A 19,862-nucleotide genomic window follows, 5' to 3' on the forward strand; every position below is an offset into this window, starting at 1 on the left:
GGTCCCTCCTTCGTCTTACTGTCCCTGTTCCCTCCTTCGTCTTACTGTCCCTGGTCCCTCCTTCGTCTTACTGTCCCTGTTCCCTCCTTCGTCTTACTGTCCCTGTCCCCTCCTTCATCTTACTGTCCCTGTTCCCTCCTTCATCTTACTGTCCCTGTCACCTCCTTCGTTTTACCTGTCCTGCTCCATCCATCATTCTGACGCTCATCTCTCTTCCTCTCCACTAGATAGTAGGGATTTAAGGCGACGTTGATAACTCTCTCTCTCTCTCTCTCTCTGCTCTCTCTCTGCTCTCTCTCTCTCTCTCTTTCTGCTCTCTCTCTCTCTCTCTGTCTCTCTCTCTCTCTCTCTCTCTCTCTCTCTCTCTCTCTCTGCTCTCTCTCTCTCTCTCTGCTCTCTTTCTCTCTCTGCTCTCTCTCTCTCTCTGCTCTCTCTCTCTCTCTGCTCTCTCTCTCTGCTCTCTCTTCTCTCTCTCTCTCTCTCTCTGCTCTCTCTCTCTCTCTCTCTCTCTGCTCTCTCTCTCTCTCTCTGCTCTCTCTCTCTCTCTCTGCTCTCTCTCTGCTCTCTCTCTCTCTCTCTCTCTCTGCTCTCTCTTCTCTCTCCTCTCTCTACTCTCTGCTCTCTCCCTCTCTGCTCTCTCCCTCTCTCTCTCTCTCTCTCTCTGCTCTCTCTCTGCTCTCTGCTCTCTCTTCTCTCTCCTCTCTCTACTCTCTGCTCTCTCCCTCTCTGCTCTCTCCCTCGCTCTCTCTCGCTCTCTGCTCTCTGCTCTCTCTCGCTCTCTGCTCTCTCTCCCTTTCTTTCTCTCCTTGCTAGACTCCGAGGGTACAGCGGTGTGTGAGATAGTTCACGTGAGGTCAGAGTCTGAGGGGAGACCAGAGAGAACCTTTCACCTGTGCTGCAGGTGAGTTCTGACATCACAACTGTGTGGCTGACGTCACGCCGAGAACACATTTGAAATACCTATCTGTTTAAACATATAGCTATTTTCAATGAAATGAAACGGATTCATGTATCAATTGAATAAAATACAGAAAAACACATATTGCAGCACCATTACGTGTGTGTGTGTTTATATAATTGTGTGTTTTGTGTGCTTGTGTGTGTGTGTTTACATAATTGTGTGTTTACATGAATTTGAATGTGTGTGTCACATGAATGTGTGTATTGTGTGCTTGTGTAAAGGTTTACACGGTGTGTGTGTGTGTGTGTGTGTGTGTGTGTGTGTGTGTGTGTGTGTGTGTGTGTGTGTGTGTGTGTGTGTAATATATTTGGGTGTATGTTTGTAATGGATTTTGTGGATGTGTATTTAACGTGTCCGTGTCCCCGACCCCAGTTCTGTGGACAGTAAAAAGGACTTCCTGAAGACAGTCCACTCCATCCTGAGGGATAAACAACGACGTCAGCTGATGAAGACTGAGTCTCTACCACCCAACCAGCAATATGTCCCCTTCGGAGGCAAACGCCTCTGTAACCTCAAGGGAAACAGACCAGCCATGAACAGAGCAGGTAGGGTGATTCCTCTGTAACCTCAAGGGAAACGGAGAAGGTAGGGTGATTCCTCTGTAACCTCAAGGGAAACAGAGAAGGTAGGGTGATTCCTCTGTAACCTCAAGGGAAACAGAGCAGGTAGGGTGATTCCTCTGTAACCTCAAGGGAAACAGAGAAGGTAGGGTGATTCCTCTGTAACCTCAAGGGAAACAGAGAAGGTAGGGTGATTCCTCTGTAACCTCAAGGGAAACAGAGAAGGTAGGGTGATTCCTCTGTAACCTCAAGGGAAACAGAGAAGGTAGGGTGATTCCTCTGTAACCTCAAGGGAAACAGAGAAGGTAGGGTGATTCCTCTGTAACCTCAAGGGAAACAGAGAAGGTAGGGTGATTCCTCTGTAACCTCAAGGGAAACAGAGCAGGTAGGGTGATTCCTCTGTAACCTCAAGGGAAACAGAGAAGGTAGGGTGATTCCTCTGTAACCTCAGGGGAAACAGAGAAGGTAGGGTGATTCCTCTGTAACCTCAAGGGAAACAGAGAAGGTAGGGTGATTCCTCTGTAACCTCAAGGGAAACAGAGAAGGTAGGGTGATTCCTCTGTAACCTCAAGGGAAACAGAGAAGGTAGGGTGATTCCTCTGTAACCTCAAGGGAAACAGAGCAGGTAGGGTGATTCCTCTGTAACCTCAAGGGAAACAGAGAAGGTAGGGTGATTCCTCTGTAACCTCAAGGAAAACAGAGTAGGTAGGGTGATTCCTCTGTAACCTCAAGGGAAACAGAGAAGGTAGGGTGATTCCTCTGTAACCTCAAGGGAAACAGAGAAGGTAGGGTGATTCCTCTGTAACCTCAAGGGAAACAGAGAAGGTAGGGTGATTCCTCTGTAACCTCAGGGGAAACAGAGAAGGTAGGGTGATTCCTCTGTAACCTCAAGGGAAACAGAGAAGGTAGGGTGATTCCTCTGTAACCTCAAGGGAAACAGAGGAGGTAGGGTGATTCCTCTGTAACCTCAAGGGAAACAGAGCAGGTAGGGTGATTCCTCTGTAACCTCAAGGGAAACAGAGAAGGTAGGGTGATTCCTCTGTAACCTCAAGGGAAACAGAGAAGGTAGGGTGATTCCTCTGTAACCTCAAGGGAAACAGAGAAGGTAGGGTGATTCCTCTGTAACCTCAAGGGAAACAGAGAAGGTAGGGTGATTCCTCTGTAACCTCAAGGGAAACAGAGAAGGTAGGGTGATTCCTCTGTAACCTCAAGGGAAACAGAGAAGGTAGGGTGATTCCTCTGTAACCTCAAGGGAAACAGAGAAGGTAGGGTGATTCCTCTGTAACCTCAAGGGAAACAGAGAAGGTAGGGTGATTCCTCTGTAACCTCAAGGGAAACAGAGAAGGTAGGGTGATTCCTCTGTAACCTCAAGGGAAACAGAGAAGGTAGGGTGATTCCTCTGTAACCTCAAGGGAAACAGAGAAGGTAGGGTGATTCCTCTGTAACCTCAGAGGGAAACAGAGAAGGTAGGGTGATTCCTCTGTAACCTCAAGGGAAACAGAGAAGGTAGGGTGATTCCTCTGTAACCTCAGGGGAAACAGAGAAGGTAGGGTGATTCCTCTGTAACCTCAAGGGAAACAGAGAAGGTAGGGTGATTCCTCTGTAACCTCAAGGGAAACAGAGAAGGTAGGGTGATTCCTCTGTAACCTCAAGGGAAACAGAGAAGGTAGGGTGATTCCTCTGTAACCTCAAGGGAAACAGAGAAGGTAGGGTGATTCCTCTGTAACCTCAAGGGAAACAGAGAAGGTAGGGTGATTCCTCTGTAACCTCAAGGGAAACAGAGAAGGTAGGGTGATTCCTCTGTAACCTCAAGGGAAACAGAGAAGGTAGGGTGATTCCTCTGTAACCTCAAGGGAAACAGAGAAGGTAGGGTGATTCCTCTGTAACCTCAAGGGAAACAGAGAAGGTAGGGTGATTCCTCTGTAACCTCAAGGGAAACAGAGAAGGTAGGGTGATTCCTCTGTAACCTCAAGGGAAACAGAGAAGGTAGGGTGATTCCTCTGTAACCTCAAGGGAAACAGAGAAGGTAGGGTGATTCCTCTGTAACCTCAAGGGAAACAGAGAAGGTAGGGTGATTCCTCTGTAACCTCAAGGGAAACAGAGAAGGTAGGGTGATTCCTCTGTAACCTCAAGGGAAACAGAGAAGGTAGGGTGATTCCTCTGTAACCTCAAGGGAAACAGAGAAGGTAGGGTGATTCCTCTGTAACCTCAAGGGAAACAGAGAAGGTAGGGTGATTCCTCTGTAACCTCAAGGGAAACAGAGAAGGTAGGGTGATTCCTCTGTAACCTCAAGGGAAACAGAGAAGGTAGGGTGATTCCTCTGTAACCTCAAGGGAAACAGAGAAGGTAGGGTGATTCCTCTGTAACCTCAAGGGAAACAGAGAAGGTAGGGTGATTCCTCTGTAACCTCAAGGGAAACAGAGAAGGTAGGGTGATTCCTCTGTAACCTCAAGGGAAACAGAGAAGGTAGGGTGATTCCTCTGTAACCTCAAGGGAAACAGAGAAGGTAGGGTGATTCCTCTGTAACCTCAAGGGAAACAGAGAAGGTAGGGTGATTCCTCTGTAACCTCAAGGGAAACAGAGAAGGTAGGGTGATTCCTCTGTAACCTCAAGGGAAACAGAGAAGGTAGGGTGATTCCTCTGTAACCTCAAGGGAAACAGAGAAGGTAGGGTGATTCCTCTGTAACCTCAGGGGAAACAGAGAAGGTAGGGTGATTCCTCTGTAACCTCAAGGGAAACAGAGCAGGTAGGGTGATTCCTCTGTAACCTCAAGGGAAACAGAGAAGGTAGGGTGATTCCTCTGTAACCTCAGGGGAAACAGAGAAGGTAGGGTGATTCCTCTGTAACCTCAGGGGAAACAGAGCAGGTAGGTGATTCCTCTGTAACCTCAAGGGAAACAGAGAAGGTAGGGTGATTCCTCTGTAACCTCAAGGGAAACAGAGAAGGTAGGGTGATTCCTCTGTAACCTCAAGGGAAACAGAGAAGGTAGGGTGATTCCTCTGTAACCTCAGGGGAAACAGAGAAGGTAGGGTGATTCCTCTGTAACCTCAAGGGAAACAGAGAAGGTAGGGTGATTCCTCTGTAACCTCAGGGGAAACAGAGAAGGTAGGGTGATTCCTCTGTAACCTCAAGGGAAACAGAGAAGGTAGGGTGATTCCTCTGTAACCTCAAGGGAAACAGAGAAGGTAGGGTGATTCCTCTGTAACCTCAAGGGAAACAGAGAAGGTAGGGTGATTCCTCTGTAACCTCAAGGGAAACAGAGAAGGTAGGGTGATTCCTCTGTAACCTCAAGGGAAACAGAGAAGGTAGGGTGATTCCTCTGTAACCTCAAGGGAAACAGAGAAGGTAGGGTGATTCCTCTGTAACCTCAAGGGAAACAGAGAAGGTAGGGTGATTCCTCTGTAACCTCAAGGGAAACAGAGAAGGTAGGGTGATTCCTCTGTAACCTCAAGGGAAACAGAGAAGGTAGGGTGATTCCTCTGTAACCTCAAGGGAAACAGAGAAGGTAGGGTGATTCCTCTGTAACCTCAAGGGAAACAGAGAAGGTAGGGTGATTCCTCTGTAACCTCAAGGGAAACAGAGAAGGTAGGGTGATTCCTCTGTAACCTCAAGGGAAACAGAGAAGGTAGGGTGATTCCTCTGTAACCTCAAGGGAAACAGAGAAGGTAGGGTGATTCCTCTGTAACCTCAGGGGAAACAGAGAAGGTAGGGTGATTCCTCTGTAACCTCAAGGGAAACAGAGCAGGTAGGGTGATTCCTCTGTAACCTCAAGGGAAACAGAGAAGGTAGGGTGATTCCTCTGTAACCTCAAGGGAAACAGAGAAGGTAGGGTGATTCCTCTGTAACCTCAAGGGAAACAGAGAAGGTAGGGTGATTCCTCTGTAACCTCAAGGGAAACAGAGAAGGTAGGGTGATTCCTCTGTAACCTCAAGGGAAACAGAGAAGGTAGGGTGATTCCTCTGTAACCTCAAGGGAAACAGAGAAGGTAGGGTGATTCCTCTGTAACCTCAAGGGAAACAGAGAAGGTAGGGTGATTCCTCTGTAACCTCAAGGGAAACAGAGAAGGTAGGGTGATTCCTCTGTAACCTCAGGGAAACAGAGAAGGTAGGGTGATTCCTCTGTAACCTCAAGGGAAACAGAGCAGGTAGGGTGATTCCTCTGTAACCTCAGGGGAAACAGAGAAGGTAGGGTGATTCCTCTGTAACCTCAGGGGAAACAGAGCAGGTAGGGTGATTCCTCTGTAACCTCAAGGGAAACAGAGAAGGTAGGGTGATTCCTCTGTAACCTCAGGGGAAACAGAGAAGGTAGGGTGATTCCTCTGTAACCTCAAGGGAAACAGAGAAGGTAGGGTGATTCCTCTGTAACCTCAGGGGAAACAGAGAAGGTAGGGTGATTCCTCTGTAACCTCAGGGGAAACAGAGAAGGTAGGGTGATTCCTCTGTAACCTCAAGGGAAACAGAGAAGGTAGGGTGATTCCTCTGTAACCTCAAGGGAAACAGAGAAGGTAGGGTGATTCCTCTGTAACCTCAAGGGAAACAGAGAAGGTAGGGTGATTCCTCTGTAACCTCAAGGGAAACAGAGAAGGTAGGGTGATTCCTCTGTAACCTCAAGGGAAACAGAGAAGGTAGGGTGATTCCTCTGTAACCTCAAGGGAAACAGAGAAGGTAGGGTGATTCCTCTGTAACCTCAAGGGAAACAGAGAAGGTAGGGTGATTCCTCTGTAACCTCAAGGGAAACAGAGTAGGTAGGGTGATTCCTCTGTAACCTCAAGGGAAACAGAGAAGGTAGGGTGATTCCTCTGTAACCTCAAGGGAAACAGAGAAGGTAGGGTGATTCCTCTGTAACCTCAAGGGAAACAGAGAAGGTAGGGTGATTCCTCTGTAACCTCAAGGGAAACAGAGAAGGTAGGGTGATTCCTCTGTAACCTCAAGGGAAACAGAACAGGTAGGGTGATTCCTCTGTAACCTCAAGGGAAACAGAGCAGGTAGGGTGATTCCTCTGTAACCTCAAGGGAAACAGAGCAGGTAGGGTGATTCCTCTGTAACCTCAAGGGAAACAGAGAAGGTAGGGTGATTCCTCTGTAACCTCAAGGGAAACAGAGAAGGTAGGGTGATTCCTCTGTAACCTCAAGGGAAACAGAGAAGGTAGGGTGATTCCTCTGTAACCTCAAGGGAAACAGAGAAGGTAGGGTGATTCCTCTGTAACCTCAAGGGAAACAGAGAAGGTAGGGTGATTCCTCTGTAACCTCAAGGGAAACAGAGAAGGTAGGGTGATTCCTCTGTAACCTCAAGGGAAACAGAGAAGGTAGGGTGATTCCTCTGTAACCTCAAGGGAAACAGAGAAGGTAGGGTGATTCCTCTGTAACCTCAGGGGAAACAGAGAAGGTAGGGTGATTCCTCTGTAACCTCAAGGGAAACAGAGAAGGTAGGGTGATTCCTCTGTAACCTCAAGGGAAACAGAGAAGGTAGGGTGATTCCTCTGTAACCTCAAGGGAAACAGAGAAGGTAGGGTGATTCCTCTGTAACCTCAAGGGAAACAGAGAAGGTAGGGTGATTCCTCTGTAACCTCAAGGGAAACAGAGAAGGTAGGGTGATTCCTCTGTAACCTCAAGGGAAACAGAGAAGGTAGGGTGATTCCTCTGTAACCTCAAGGGAAACAGAGAAGGTAGGGTGATTCCTCTGTAACCTCAAGGGAAACAGAGAAGGTAGGGTGATTCCTCTGTAACCTCAAGGGAAACAGAGAAGGTAGGGTGATTCCTCTGTAACCTCAAGGGAAACAGAGAAGGTAGGGTGATTCCTCTGTAACCTCAAGGGAAACAGAGAAGGTAGGGTGATTCCTCTGTAACCTCAAGGGAAACAGAGAAGGTAGGGTGATTCCTCTGTAACCTCAAGGGAAACAGAGAAGGTAGGGTGATTCCTCTGTAACCTCAAGGGAAACAGAGAAGGTAGGGTGATTCCTCTGTAACCTCAAGGGAAACAGAGAAGGTAGGGTGATTCCTCTGTAACCTCAAGGGAAACAGAGAAGGTAGGGTGATTCCTCTGTAACCTCAAGGGAAACAGAGCAGGTAGGGTGATTCCTCTGTAACCTCAAGGGAAACAGAGAAGGTAGGGTGATTCCTCTGTAACCTCAGGGGAAACAGAGCAGGTAGGGTGATTCCTCTGTAACCGCAAGGGAAACAGAGAAGGTAGGGTGATTCCTCTGTAACCTCAGGGGAAACAGAGAAGGTAGGGTGATTCCTCTGTAACCTCAAGGGAAACAGAGAAGGTAGGGTGATTCCTCTGTAACCTCAAGGGAAACAGAGAAGGTAGGGTGATTCCTCTGTAACCTCAAGGGAAACAGAGAAGGTAGGGTGATTCCTCTGTAACCTCAAGGGAAACAGAGAAGGTAGGGTGATTCCTCTGTAACCTCAAGGGAAACAGAGAAGGTAGGGTGATTCCTCTGTAACCTCAAGGGAAACAGAGAAGGTAGGGTGATTCCTCTGTAACCTCAAGGGAAACAGAGAAGGTAGGGTGATTCCTCTGTAACCTCAAGGGAAACAGAGAAGGTAGGGTGATTCCTCTGTAACCTCAGGGGAAACAGAGAAGGTAGGGTGATTCCTCTGTAACCTCAAGGGAAACAGAGAAGGTAGGGTGATTCCTCTGTAACCTCAAGGGAAACAGAGAAGGTAGGGTGATTCCTCTGTAACCTCAAGGGAAACAGAGAAGGTAGGGTGATTCCTCTGTAACCTCAAGGGAAACAGAGAAGGTAGGGTGATTCCTCTGTAACCTCAAGGGAAACAGAGAAGGTAGGGTGATTCCTCTGTAACCTCAAGGGAAACAGAGAAGGTAGGGTGATTCCTCTGTAACCTCAAGGGAAACAGAGAAGGTAGGTGATTCCTCTGTAACCTCAAGGGAAACAGAGAAGGTAGGGTGATTCCTCTGTAACCTCAGGGGAAACAGAGCAGGTAGGGTGATTCCTCTGTAACCTCAAGGGAAACTAGTTTACCTTTCCTTGTTAACTATCAACAACAGTGTAGCGTTGTCTCTACCCTGTTTCTCTGTGTAGTGTGTTACTGCATTTTAATTTGTCTTTGTACTGTGATGTACTAACACTCTCGCCTCTCTCTCTCTCCTCTCTCTCACCTCGCTCTCATCTCTCTCTCGTCTCTCTCTCCTCTCTTGCCCCCCCCCCTCTCCTCTCTCTCTCCTCTCTCTCTCCTCTCTCTCTCCTCTCTCTCGTCTCTCTCTCCTCTCGTCATCTCCTCCTCTCGCTCTCTCTCTCCTCTCTTGCCCCCCCCCGTCTCTCTCTCTCCTCTCTCACCTCGCTCTCACCTCGCTCTCATCTCTCTCTCCTCTCTCTCTCGTCTCTCTCGTCTTCTCGCTCTCCTCCCATCTCTCTCCTGTCCTCTTTCTCTCTCTCATGTCCTTCTCGCTCCCCCCTCTCTCTCTCTTTCTCCCTCTCTCTTTCTCTCTCGCTCTCTCTCTCTCCTTTCTCCTGTTTCTCTCTCTTCCCCCTCTCTCTCTCCTGTCCTTCTCTCTCTCTCTCTCTCCTGACCCTCTCTCTCTCCTCTCTCTCTCATCATTCTCTCTCTCCGCTCCTTCTCATCTCTCTCTCCTGTCTCTCCCTTTCTCTCTCTCTCCTGTCCTTCTCTCTCTCCTGACCCTCTCTCTCTCTCTCTCTCCTGTCCCTCTCTCCCATCTCTCTCTCTTTCCTGTCCTTCTCTCTCGCTTTCTCTCCTGTCCCTTCTTTTCTCTCCCATCTCTCTCCCTCCCTCTCTCTCTCTCCTTCTAGTCTCAGCCCCGTCTCGGACCCTTGGTCGCAGGAAGCTGGTTAGGAACCGATTCACCATTGACACCGACCTCGTTCTCCATGACAACCACGAAGACTCTGACTCTAACCCCTCCCACTCTACCCATGACCATTCCCAACAGCCTCCACATTCCCATAACCCCCTGCTTCCTACTCAGAAGCCTCAGCAGCGGATGCTGTTGGTGACTGGAGGCGACACTGACCGCTGGGTGGAGGAACAGTTCGACCTGGGTTGCTACGACGACCAGGGAGGAGTGACGGGGGAGGAGAGAAGGATGGAGGGAGGGATAGAGGGAAGGATGGAGGTGAAAGAGACGGACATTCTGAGCGACGATGACGAGTACTGCAAGTCAGTCAGGGCTTCATCAGCCGAACCCAGCCTCCTGGAGGAGAGGATGGAGGGAGCGACTCTAGAGGAGAGGAGCCAAGACCAGGACAGAGGGGTAGAAGAGGAGGAGGAGGAGGAGGGAAAGAAAGATGAGAGGAGACAGAACGGAGCGGTAGAGGAAGAGAGGAGGAGCTCCCATGGCATTCTCCAAGAGGACGAGGGGGGTGAAAGGGGTGAGTTACAGGTAGACTCTGACTCCCCCGTCCCTCCCCCCTCACGGTCCCCTGCCCTGCCGGTGAAGCTTACCCCCCTAAGGAAGCAATGGGCTGCGGAGGGCGTGGCCGGGAAGCAGTGTTCCGTGGAGAGAGTGGCCGAGAGGGACCACTGTGATGTCATCTGGGTGCGACGCGAAGACTACGCCAACGGAGGGAACAACGACATCTTCTGAGACTGAGAGGGAGGGAGTGATGAACAACAGAAAGAGAGGAAGAGAAGAGAGAGGGAGGGAGCGAGGGATGAACAACAGGAAGAGAGGAAGAGAAGAGAGGGATCAACGCCTTCTAGGGAGAAGAGGATATGACAGGCGGGACATGACAGACGGGACATGACAGACGGGACATGACAGACGGGATATGACAGACGGGATAAAACAGACGGGATAAAACAGACGGGATATGACAGACGGGACATGACAGACGGGATAAAACAGACGGGATATGACAGACGGGACATGACAGACGGGACATGACAGACGGGATATGACAGACGGGATAAAACAGACGGGATAAAACAGACGGGATATGACAGACGGGATAAAACAGACGGGATATGAATGACGGGCTATGACAGATGGGATAAAACAGATGGGATAAAACAGATGGGATAAAACAAACTGGACATGACAGACGGGACATGACAGACGGGATAAAACAAACTGGCTATGACAGATGGGGTAAAACAGACGGGGGTAAAACAGACGGGATAAAACAGATGGGCTATGACAGACGGGACATGACAGACGGGACATGACAGACGGGACATGACAGACGGGACATGACAGACGGGACATGACAGACGGGATATGACAGACGGGATAAAACAGATGGGCTATGACAGACGGGACATGACAGACGGGACATGACAGACGGGACATGACAGACGGGACATGACAGACGGGATATGACAGACGGGATAAAACAGACGGGATAAAACAGACGGGATATGACAGACGGGATAAAACAGATGGGCTATGACAGACGGGACATGACAGACGGGATATGACAGACGGGATAAAACAGATGGGCTATGACAGACGGGACATGACAGACGGGACATGACAGACGGGACATGACAGACGGGACATGACAGACGGGACATGACAGACGGGATATGACAGACGGGATAAAACAGATGGGCTATGACAGACGGGACATGACAGACGGGATAAAACAGATGGGCTATGACAGACCGGGACATGACAGACGGGACATGACAGACGGGATATGACAGACGGGATAAAACAGACGGGATAAAACAGACGGGATATGACAGACGGGATAAAACAGATGGGCTATGACAGACGGGACATGACAGACGGGATATGACAGACGGGATAAAACAGATGGGCTATGACAGACGGGATAAAACAGATGGGCTATGACAGACGGGATAAAACAGATGGGCCATGACAGACGGGACATGACAGACGGGACATGACAGACGGGATATGACAGACGGGATAAAACAGACGGGACATGACAGACGGGACATGACAGACGGGATATGACAGACGGGATAAAACAGACGGGACATAACAGACGGGACATGACAGACGGGACATGACAGACGGGACATGACAGACGGGACATGACAGACGGGACATGACAGACGGGACACAAACGTGACTGCTGAGTTCGTTCACACAAGCTTTAAAAAGGAGGTTTTCGAGGAGGGAAGAAGGACCCTTGTCGATGTAAACTCTTATCTCCCCTCACCACTCCACGGGTTTATTCCCACGGAACCAAACGGAAGCAAACAGGGAGGGACTAACCTGAACTTTTCTCATAAGAACACTCGTTTTTCATTTACGAAACGTTTTCCATTACAAAACGATTTGCACTAATGAATACAACCCATCGCCCACTTTCTCCTGACAATCCTACTGTCTTCTTCTACTTGGTGACAGACTCACAGTCTCACAATGCCTCAACTGAATTGGTATCAGATGGGAGAGAGAGGCCGCACACGCAAACACACTGAACTATGATCTTGTTGCCAAAAAAAAAAAAAAAAAAAGTTTATTTTTCAAACGCAGGAATGATGGGTCATATTTTTTGCTTCTCTGACTTAGAAACTGTGTTTGTTTGTTTGTTTGTAACACTCAAGGGCTGTGTGTAACTTCTAAACCTTGTCTGCATCTCAGATGCTACCGTACCGTGTACCCTTTTTTTAGTGCACTGTTTTTTCACCCTGGACCCATATAGGGTTCTGATCCTAAACCTTGTCTTCAGGGGCTACAGACTGCTGTGTAATATAATACATAGAGATAGATAGAGGACACAACTTGGATATTAATACAAAGATGAGATCTCTTTCCATCTCTATGGTGTACAACCCTGCTAGCTTTACCGCGCTTACACTGTTCTGCTCCATATCGGCTGCTGATAGCACTCAGAGCAACTGTCCAGGCACAATTATAGCTTATTGTCTTTTCTAAAATAACATAATTTTTATTCACGTCTACCAACATATTTGTTCAAATCTTGATTTTGTTGACTATGGGAAAAAAAATGAACTAAACACATTTTTTTATTTTTTTATTTTGTGTGTTTTTTTTCTGTTTACATGACATCCAGTGTTACTCACTCCCTGACCCTCGCATGGGACAGGATATGGCATCATAGTAATAATATGACTTCCTGTTTTACTTGAATTTTCTTTGGAGTTTTGTTTGAAAGGAAAATGTTTGACAAAAAAAAAAAACCCTGCTGTTACTGACTGCAAAGCAGGATCAATGAATTACCCAGCTGATGTTGATTTTAAAAAAACAACAGAAATAACCATCATTTTTTTCTGGTTCATTTAAGAAAGATAAACTTAGATCTGTGTTTTTTTGGTTCTTGAGTAAATTAGACCATGCCCATTTCAAGCTTATCTTTAAAGTAAGAAGTTATTTCAGAATATTTAGGCAAGTAAGCTGGATAACTCAATAAATATGCTTTGTAGTATACCCATTTGGACTGCTGCCAATGTCGACCCGACTACCGTGTCATGCTGCCTTCAAAATGCTCCTCAGAACTGGGAAGTACGAGGTTCCGACTGGGAACTAAATAGTTGAACGACCCTGCCAAGTCGGTCTTCCAAGTGGAAAAGTCGGAGGTAATTTTGATACCCCGACTTTACGAGTTGTTATGTTTCGTCACTGACCTTTTTCACCTTTTCAATCAAAAGATTAAAAAATAAAAATAAAAACATTTTGACATCGTCTAACTCTCTGTATCAATGTGGATAATGCAGGTAGTTTGACAATATTATCAACATTAACGAAAGCTAGTCAACTTTATCATTAGAAATGTTAGCTAGCTCATCTAGCTAGCTAAAATCTCATTGGTTAAAGAATTGTTTCCGAATTCAAAAGCAATGACTAGCTCTTAAAGGAGTTATCCTTAGCTTATGACTAATTCTTAAAGGAGTTATCCTTAGCTTCTGACTAGCTCTTAAAGGAGTTATCCTTAGCTTATGACTAATTCTTAAAGGAGTTATCCTTAGCTTATGACTAATTCTTAAAGGAGTTATCCTTAGCTTCTGACTAACGCTTAAAGGAGTTATCCTTAGCTTCTGTTTCCTCTTGTGGTTGTACGATAAGTCACAATCAAGGCAGCACACAAAGCAAAGACGAAAACGTTTTTTCGAACACTCGGACGCCTGTTCTTCTTTTGGTTTCGCACTATTGAAGACCCGCCCCATCAGTCCTCCAAAACCAAAACAAAACAACCGCTGGGTCCTCTCTGCTGAGTGGAAATAGAAACTAAAGATTTTTCAGTTTTGAAGTAGAACAAACCTTCCCTGGTTTCCAGATACGTGTAGTGTACCACAAAGCAGGATCGAATGAGTTAACCGGCTAACTTGCCTAAATATTCTAAAATAAGATAATTTATTTAAAAAGACAAGGTTGAAATGGGCCATAGTCTAACTGAACCAAATAACTAAAAACACATTTTAAAGTTTAGCTTTCTTATTATTAATAAACCAGAAAATCTATATTTATCTCTGGTTGTTTATTTAAAGTTAGCTGTTGAACTCATTGATCCTGCTTTGTATCCTGCTTTGTATACCTCTCTGGATTAATTGCCCGATCTTTTTGTTGTTGTCATGTCAAACAGAACGATATTTATCTACAAATGAGCAAAGCTACAACAACAACAAAAAGGTTGAAGTTTGAAATCTGAAGAATTTTTTTTTTTTTAAAAAGCAAGTCTTTCTTGTCTGTCTACGTTTGACATTTTGGTCATTTAACAGATGCTCTTATCCAGAGCAACTTCCTGTCTATTCCCAACCAGGGATCTATGTCCTAATTCCTTACTAGGCCGGCTACCGCTAAACTACTGTGCTTTCTCTCCTACACTGTCTTGTTCTATGTCTATCTAATACACTTGGCACAAAACACAGAATACTGTATATCTCAACAACAACAAAAAAAAATAGCACAGACTAGTGCACCATTTATGGATGTATTCAAACTGCACTTCTACTCAACCGTGGGACAGAATTACATGGAACTGTGAGACTTTCTGATCAAAACAACACATACAGGACCCGGAGTTTTACCTGCACAATATACATTCATAGGGGTTCTATAAACGTTAGAGCTTCTATAACAAGAAACACTCTGGCTCCAGTTATAGCTTTTATATATATATATATATATATATAACAAGGGCCCCGAGTTGTTCCTTGTTAGTTCACACAATCATGCAGATAAAACTGCTGGCTCCGAGTTAGCAATGAGATCTACATGCAGGATGTTCAGGAATGCTGGACTAAAAACACAACTAATAGTAGTAGTTGTTGTTGATAGAGTTGTTAGCGTTAGCACACATGGCAAATCAATGATCTTTTAATCACTCCTAGGACCTATACTACTACTACTACTACTACTACTACTACTACCCCTGAGATTGGATGCATCCCAAACAGCACCCTATCCCTTATATAGTGTAATACTTTTGCCCAGTTCCCCGTAGGGCTCTGGTCTAAAGTAGTGCACTATCCTAGGGTATAGGGTAGTGTTTTGGGACGCAGACATTGTGAAGTACAATCGCTGGTCTAGAGGTGAATCTTGTGACTTCCTTTGACTTTCCCCTCTTTTTTGTTTGTATTTTGCATTTTTAAAAACTGTGTTCGTAAATAGGACTGTTGATTACCATTAATATAACTATTATTATTATTATTACTATTGTTATTATTATAAAAAATTTACATTTCTTATCGGATTTTGGTATTTTGTCTTTTTTTTTGTGTGAGTTTCTCAATAATATATATATATATATATATATATCCTGTTAATGTGTCTTTATTTAGACAGACCTGTTTATTAAATGATGAAAAGACGAGGATGAAGCAGTCTGACAATGCAGATGGTTCATTACAGTTTCTGGATCGGGTACAAGCATCTTTTGGAACTGTGGTTAAACCTATAGCAAACCAACCGTGGTCAAATGAACTGGTTAAACCTATAGCAAACCAACCATGGTCAAATTAACTGGTTAAACCTATAGCAAACCAACCGTGGTCAAATTAACTGGTTAAACCTATAGCAAACCAACCATGGTCAAATGAACTGGTTAAACCTATAGCAAACCAACCATGGTCAAATTAACTGGTTAAACCTATAGCAAACCAACCGTGGTCAAATTAACTGGTTAAACCTATAGCAAACCAACCATGGTCAAATTAACTGGTTAAACCTATAGCAAACCAAACGTGGTCAAATTAACTGGTTAAATGTACCTATAGCAAACCAACCATGGTCAAATGAACTGGTTAAATGTACCTATAGCAAACCAACCATGGTGAAATGAACTGGTTAAACGTGCCTATAGCAAACCAACCATGGTCAAATTAACTGGTTAAACATACCTATAGCAAACCAACCATGGTCAAATGTACTGGTTAAACGTGCCTATAGCAAACCAACCATTGTCAAATTAACTATCGCTAAACGGACCGATAGCAAGCCAACCATGGTCAAATTAACTGGCTAAACCTGTAGTACACTAACCATGGTCAAATGAACTGGTTAAATGTACCTATAGCAAACCAACCATGGTCAAATTAACTGGTTAAACATACCTATAGCAAACCAACCATGGTCAAATGAACTGGTTAAATGTACCTATAGCAAACCAACCATGGTCAAATTAACTTGTTTTAAATGAACCTATAGCAAACCAACCATGGTCAAATGAACTGGTTAAACGTACCTATAGCAAACCAACCATGGTCAAATTAACTGGTTAAACATACCTATAGCAAACCAACCATGGTCAAATTAACTGGCTAAACATACCTATGGCAAACCAACCATGGTCAAATGAATTGTGGTTAAACGTACCTACAGCAAACCAACCATGGTCAAATTAACTATGGTTAAACGGACCTACAGTAAACCAACCATGGTCAAATGGACTATGGTTAAACGTCCTATAGCAAACCAACCATGGTCAAATGAATTGTGGTTAAATGTACCTATAGCAAACTAACCATGGTCAAATTAACTGGTTAAACGTACCTATAGCAAACCAACCATGGTGAAATGAACTGGTTAAACGTGCCTATAGCAAACCAACCATGGTCAAATTAACTGGTTAAACATACCTATAGCAAACCAACCATGGTCAAATGAAATGGTTAAACGTGCCTATAGCAAACCAACCATGGTCAAATTAACTGGTTAAACATACCTATAGCAAACCAACCATGGTCAAATGAACTGGTTAAACGTGCCTATAGCAAACCAACCATTGTCAAATTAACTATGGCTAAACGGACCGATAGCAAGCCAACCATGGTCAAATGAACTGGTTAAACGTGCCTATAGCAAACCAACCATTGTCAAATTAACTATGGCTAAACGGACCGATAGCAAACCAACCATGGTCAAATGATTAAATAGATTTTCAGAAAGTCAGATAATGTTATTGTCTTTGTTACCTGGATTGAATATCTTAGACCCATTTTTGCTAAAAATAGAATTGTCATCAATGAATACAAAGTCGAGTGTAAAAGTGTTTTGCTGACAGAATATCAACACGTTGTTTTCATAAGAAGAGAACATGTTACAAATGTGTTCACTGTTTCCGGCAACTGTACAAAATGTTAAATGGCGTTTTCAGTAGTAGAATATAAAGAAAGATGTAAACATGGGAACTGTCTAACTGCTATGATTCTTGACAACATTGCAGAGAAGAAAGTTGAGTTATTTTGTAAGTAACTTTGGGTTACTCCTAAAAGACATCATCTCCAACATTACAGGTTTGTTTTCGGTGTGATTTGAGACTTGGTTCGTATCAGTTGTATTCACCGTTTCTTTATTTCGATTGTGGATTGTGTTTCTGCGTCGTTGGAAAGTTGACGAACCTATGAGCACACCGGCATCTGGATTATAATGATGGCGATGAATAAATCCGGCACACAATGTGGATATTTTCTATTTTTCCTTTTTTGATCAGGAATAATATTTATTTTGATGTGTATGAAATTGTTTGGTGAAATATGCATTTAAAAAAAGGACAGTAATTACCTATAATTCCTGCACCTTTCGATAGTTGTATTTCCAAATTTGATCATCATGATTTAGTTACTGCAAAGACAATCTATTGATCTCAAATCTACTTAAAAGACAGACTAACTTTCTGTTTTGTCAGCTTAGACTCAACAAATGTATGTTTGTGTTAATCTTTTTGCAGACGGTCATGTTTTAAAGAATGCACTTGCAAGTCTGACAGTATCATTTGGTTTGGATTGATGTATTTGTTTTGGAAAGGCAGCTACATAAAAATAAATAAAAAATAAAGGACTGTTTTGCAAACTGTCAGATAGTTTTGTGTCTTGTGAACACCGTTTCGAAAACTGACAACGTTGTTACAAAAAATATTGCTTGTATGCGATTGAGAAACTGTAAAACTGTAAATTGCTGGAGTCTGAATGGATTCTTCACATGAAGTACACCAGATTGACCACCAGGAGGCAGTAACTCTTCATGGGAAAGTGTTTCACTAACTACCAAAAGAATACTGGTCTGTATCTTCATGGTCTCTCCACTGTCCTCATCTTGCCTCGTTTATAAATCGTTGGCCAACATGATTTTCACGCAAAAATTGGGACTTTTATTAAAAAAAATAAAAAAATGAACTTGACGTGAGAATGTGCTTTCCTCCCCGTTAACTTTAAACCATGTGTACGAACAGTTTCTATTGGTTGAAGTATTGCATTCCCAGAAGGCAACAGTAGCAGGAATATATGATGACACTATTATTCAAAACAATAAAAACAGGTAACTAAATACAAGATGCAATCGTTTGTGTTAGTGAGAAGAGCGAAATATATACTAATTGTACCACCGTATTCAGTGTGTCAGGATGGCCGAGCGGTCTAAGGCGCTGCGTTCAGGTCGCAGTCTCCCCTGGAGGCGTGGGTTCGAATCCCACTTCTGACAGTCTTTTTTTTTTTTGGCCTCCCAAGTGGCGCAGCGGTCTAAGGCACTGCATCTCAGTACTAAAGCCGTCACTACAGACTCCCTGGTTTGAATCCAGGCTGTATCACAACCGGCCGTGATAGGGAGTCCCATAGGGCGGCGCACAATGCGTCGTCCGGGTTTATTCTTAAGAATTTGTTCTTAACTGACGTGCCTAGTTAAATAAAAAAAGTAAAACATCTCAAATAATTAGATATAGTCATCTAGTTCCTACTATTTATTTCATTTCCATGATAATTGAACTATAAATTCCTCACCTTTTCTGACTGATGATTTCATACTCGCGAAATAGCCGACAACAATTTAGGATGGGCAACGTCCCGTCTCATTTCACTGGACCTTCTTCACAGTCAGGAAGTATATTAACTCAAGTAATTTACCCTCAATGCGATCCGAAGTTTAACGGTAGAACAGACTTTTTCCATTGACGTTTTGTAGGCTACGTCTGAATAAAGCAATGTTACATTTCTCCAGTAGACAATATTTAATTTATCAACATATTACATTATTATACATATCATGACCATTGCAGAATAAATTCCTCACCTTTTCTGGACATGATGAGTGGATAATCTCGAAGTAGCCATACAACAAATGACCATGCGCATCTCTCAATTAATTGTAGCCTATTAGATCGGCTATTACAAGGTATAGTTTTTTTGCTCTAGACTATATGCATTCAACAGGGAGCGCAGTTTATAACATACAGTAGAATTTAACAGGTGAATAGACAGTTGATATTTTGCGTTGAAGTGTGTAGGTTACCACACTGTAAATAGGGCCCTACTGTAGTTTTCATTTATTTTTTCCCGAGTAGACCATGTTTTTCTGAACAGTGCAACATTATAATCTGTTTACAGGTCCACAACAATTCAGAAACGTCACTGCAAAATTAAAAAAAAAACATTCTGCCAAAACCCTCCAAAAGACATTTGACCAAGTTCACCCATTGATATTTACTTTAGATACTTCCTACAGAAAATAAAGGGCGTTATTGTAAACCATAAAAAAAAAGGTGAATTGTGGGTGTTTTTCAGGCGGAGTTATAATGCTCGTTCACAGTTTTATAACAGGAAACGTGTGCGTATGGCATACGCAAAAGTTTATAAATCTCAATATTTTTGAAAATGCATCGATTTTTCAGAAATGGTGCAGCCAGATACTGTATTCAGTTTACACAACGGTTATGAATGAGGCACCTGTCAGCAGAACGTTTAAATTCAACAATGTTTTATGTCAATTTATCCCCGAAATCTAAAATATGCCTGCCCAGCATTTTTATACATGACCCTAAGCATTATGGGATGTTAATTGCTTAATTAACTTAGGAACCACACCTATGTGGAAGCACCTGCATTTAATATACTTTGTATTCCTCATTTACTCCAAATATTTTATATTATTATTTTGTCAGTTACCTGTATTACAGAAAGCCCAGAAGGTCACAGTGAAACAGTGAACAAATTCTTA

At 44.1% G+C, this 19,862-nt stretch overlaps 1 protein-coding gene and 1 non-coding gene across 3 annotated transcripts in view; both read left to right on the forward strand.

Annotated features, from left to right (window-relative positions):
- Positions 1-17,732, forward strand: part of tiam1a (TIAM Rac1 associated GEF 1a) — a 136,818-nt gene extending 119,086 nt beyond the window's left edge. For both annotated transcript variants that reach the window (XM_082958333.1, XM_082958334.1), the window contains 3 exons: positions 814-901; positions 1,334-1,506; positions 9,292-17,732. In XM_082958333.1, the coding sequence (XP_082814459.1) occupies positions 814-901; positions 1,334-1,506; positions 9,292-10,085 (1,055 nt within the window). In that variant the 3' untranslated portion in view covers positions 10,086-17,732. The remainder of the gene's footprint in view (positions 1-813; positions 902-1,333; positions 1,507-9,291) is intronic.
- A 538-nt stretch (positions 17,733-18,270) lies between these two features.
- On the forward strand, positions 18,271-18,353 carry trnal-cag (transfer RNA leucine (anticodon CAG)). Its single transcript has one exon. It is a non-coding gene; the product is annotated as a tRNA-Leu (tRNA).
- Positions 18,354-19,862: the final 1,509 nt, after the last annotated feature.

The sequence above is a fragment of the Salmo salar genome, chromosome 11, assembly GCF_965601325.2.
Source record: "Salmo salar chromosome 11, fSalSal1, whole genome shotgun sequence".
Lineage (NCBI taxonomy): Eukaryota > Metazoa > Chordata > Actinopteri > Salmoniformes > Salmonidae > Salmo > Salmo salar.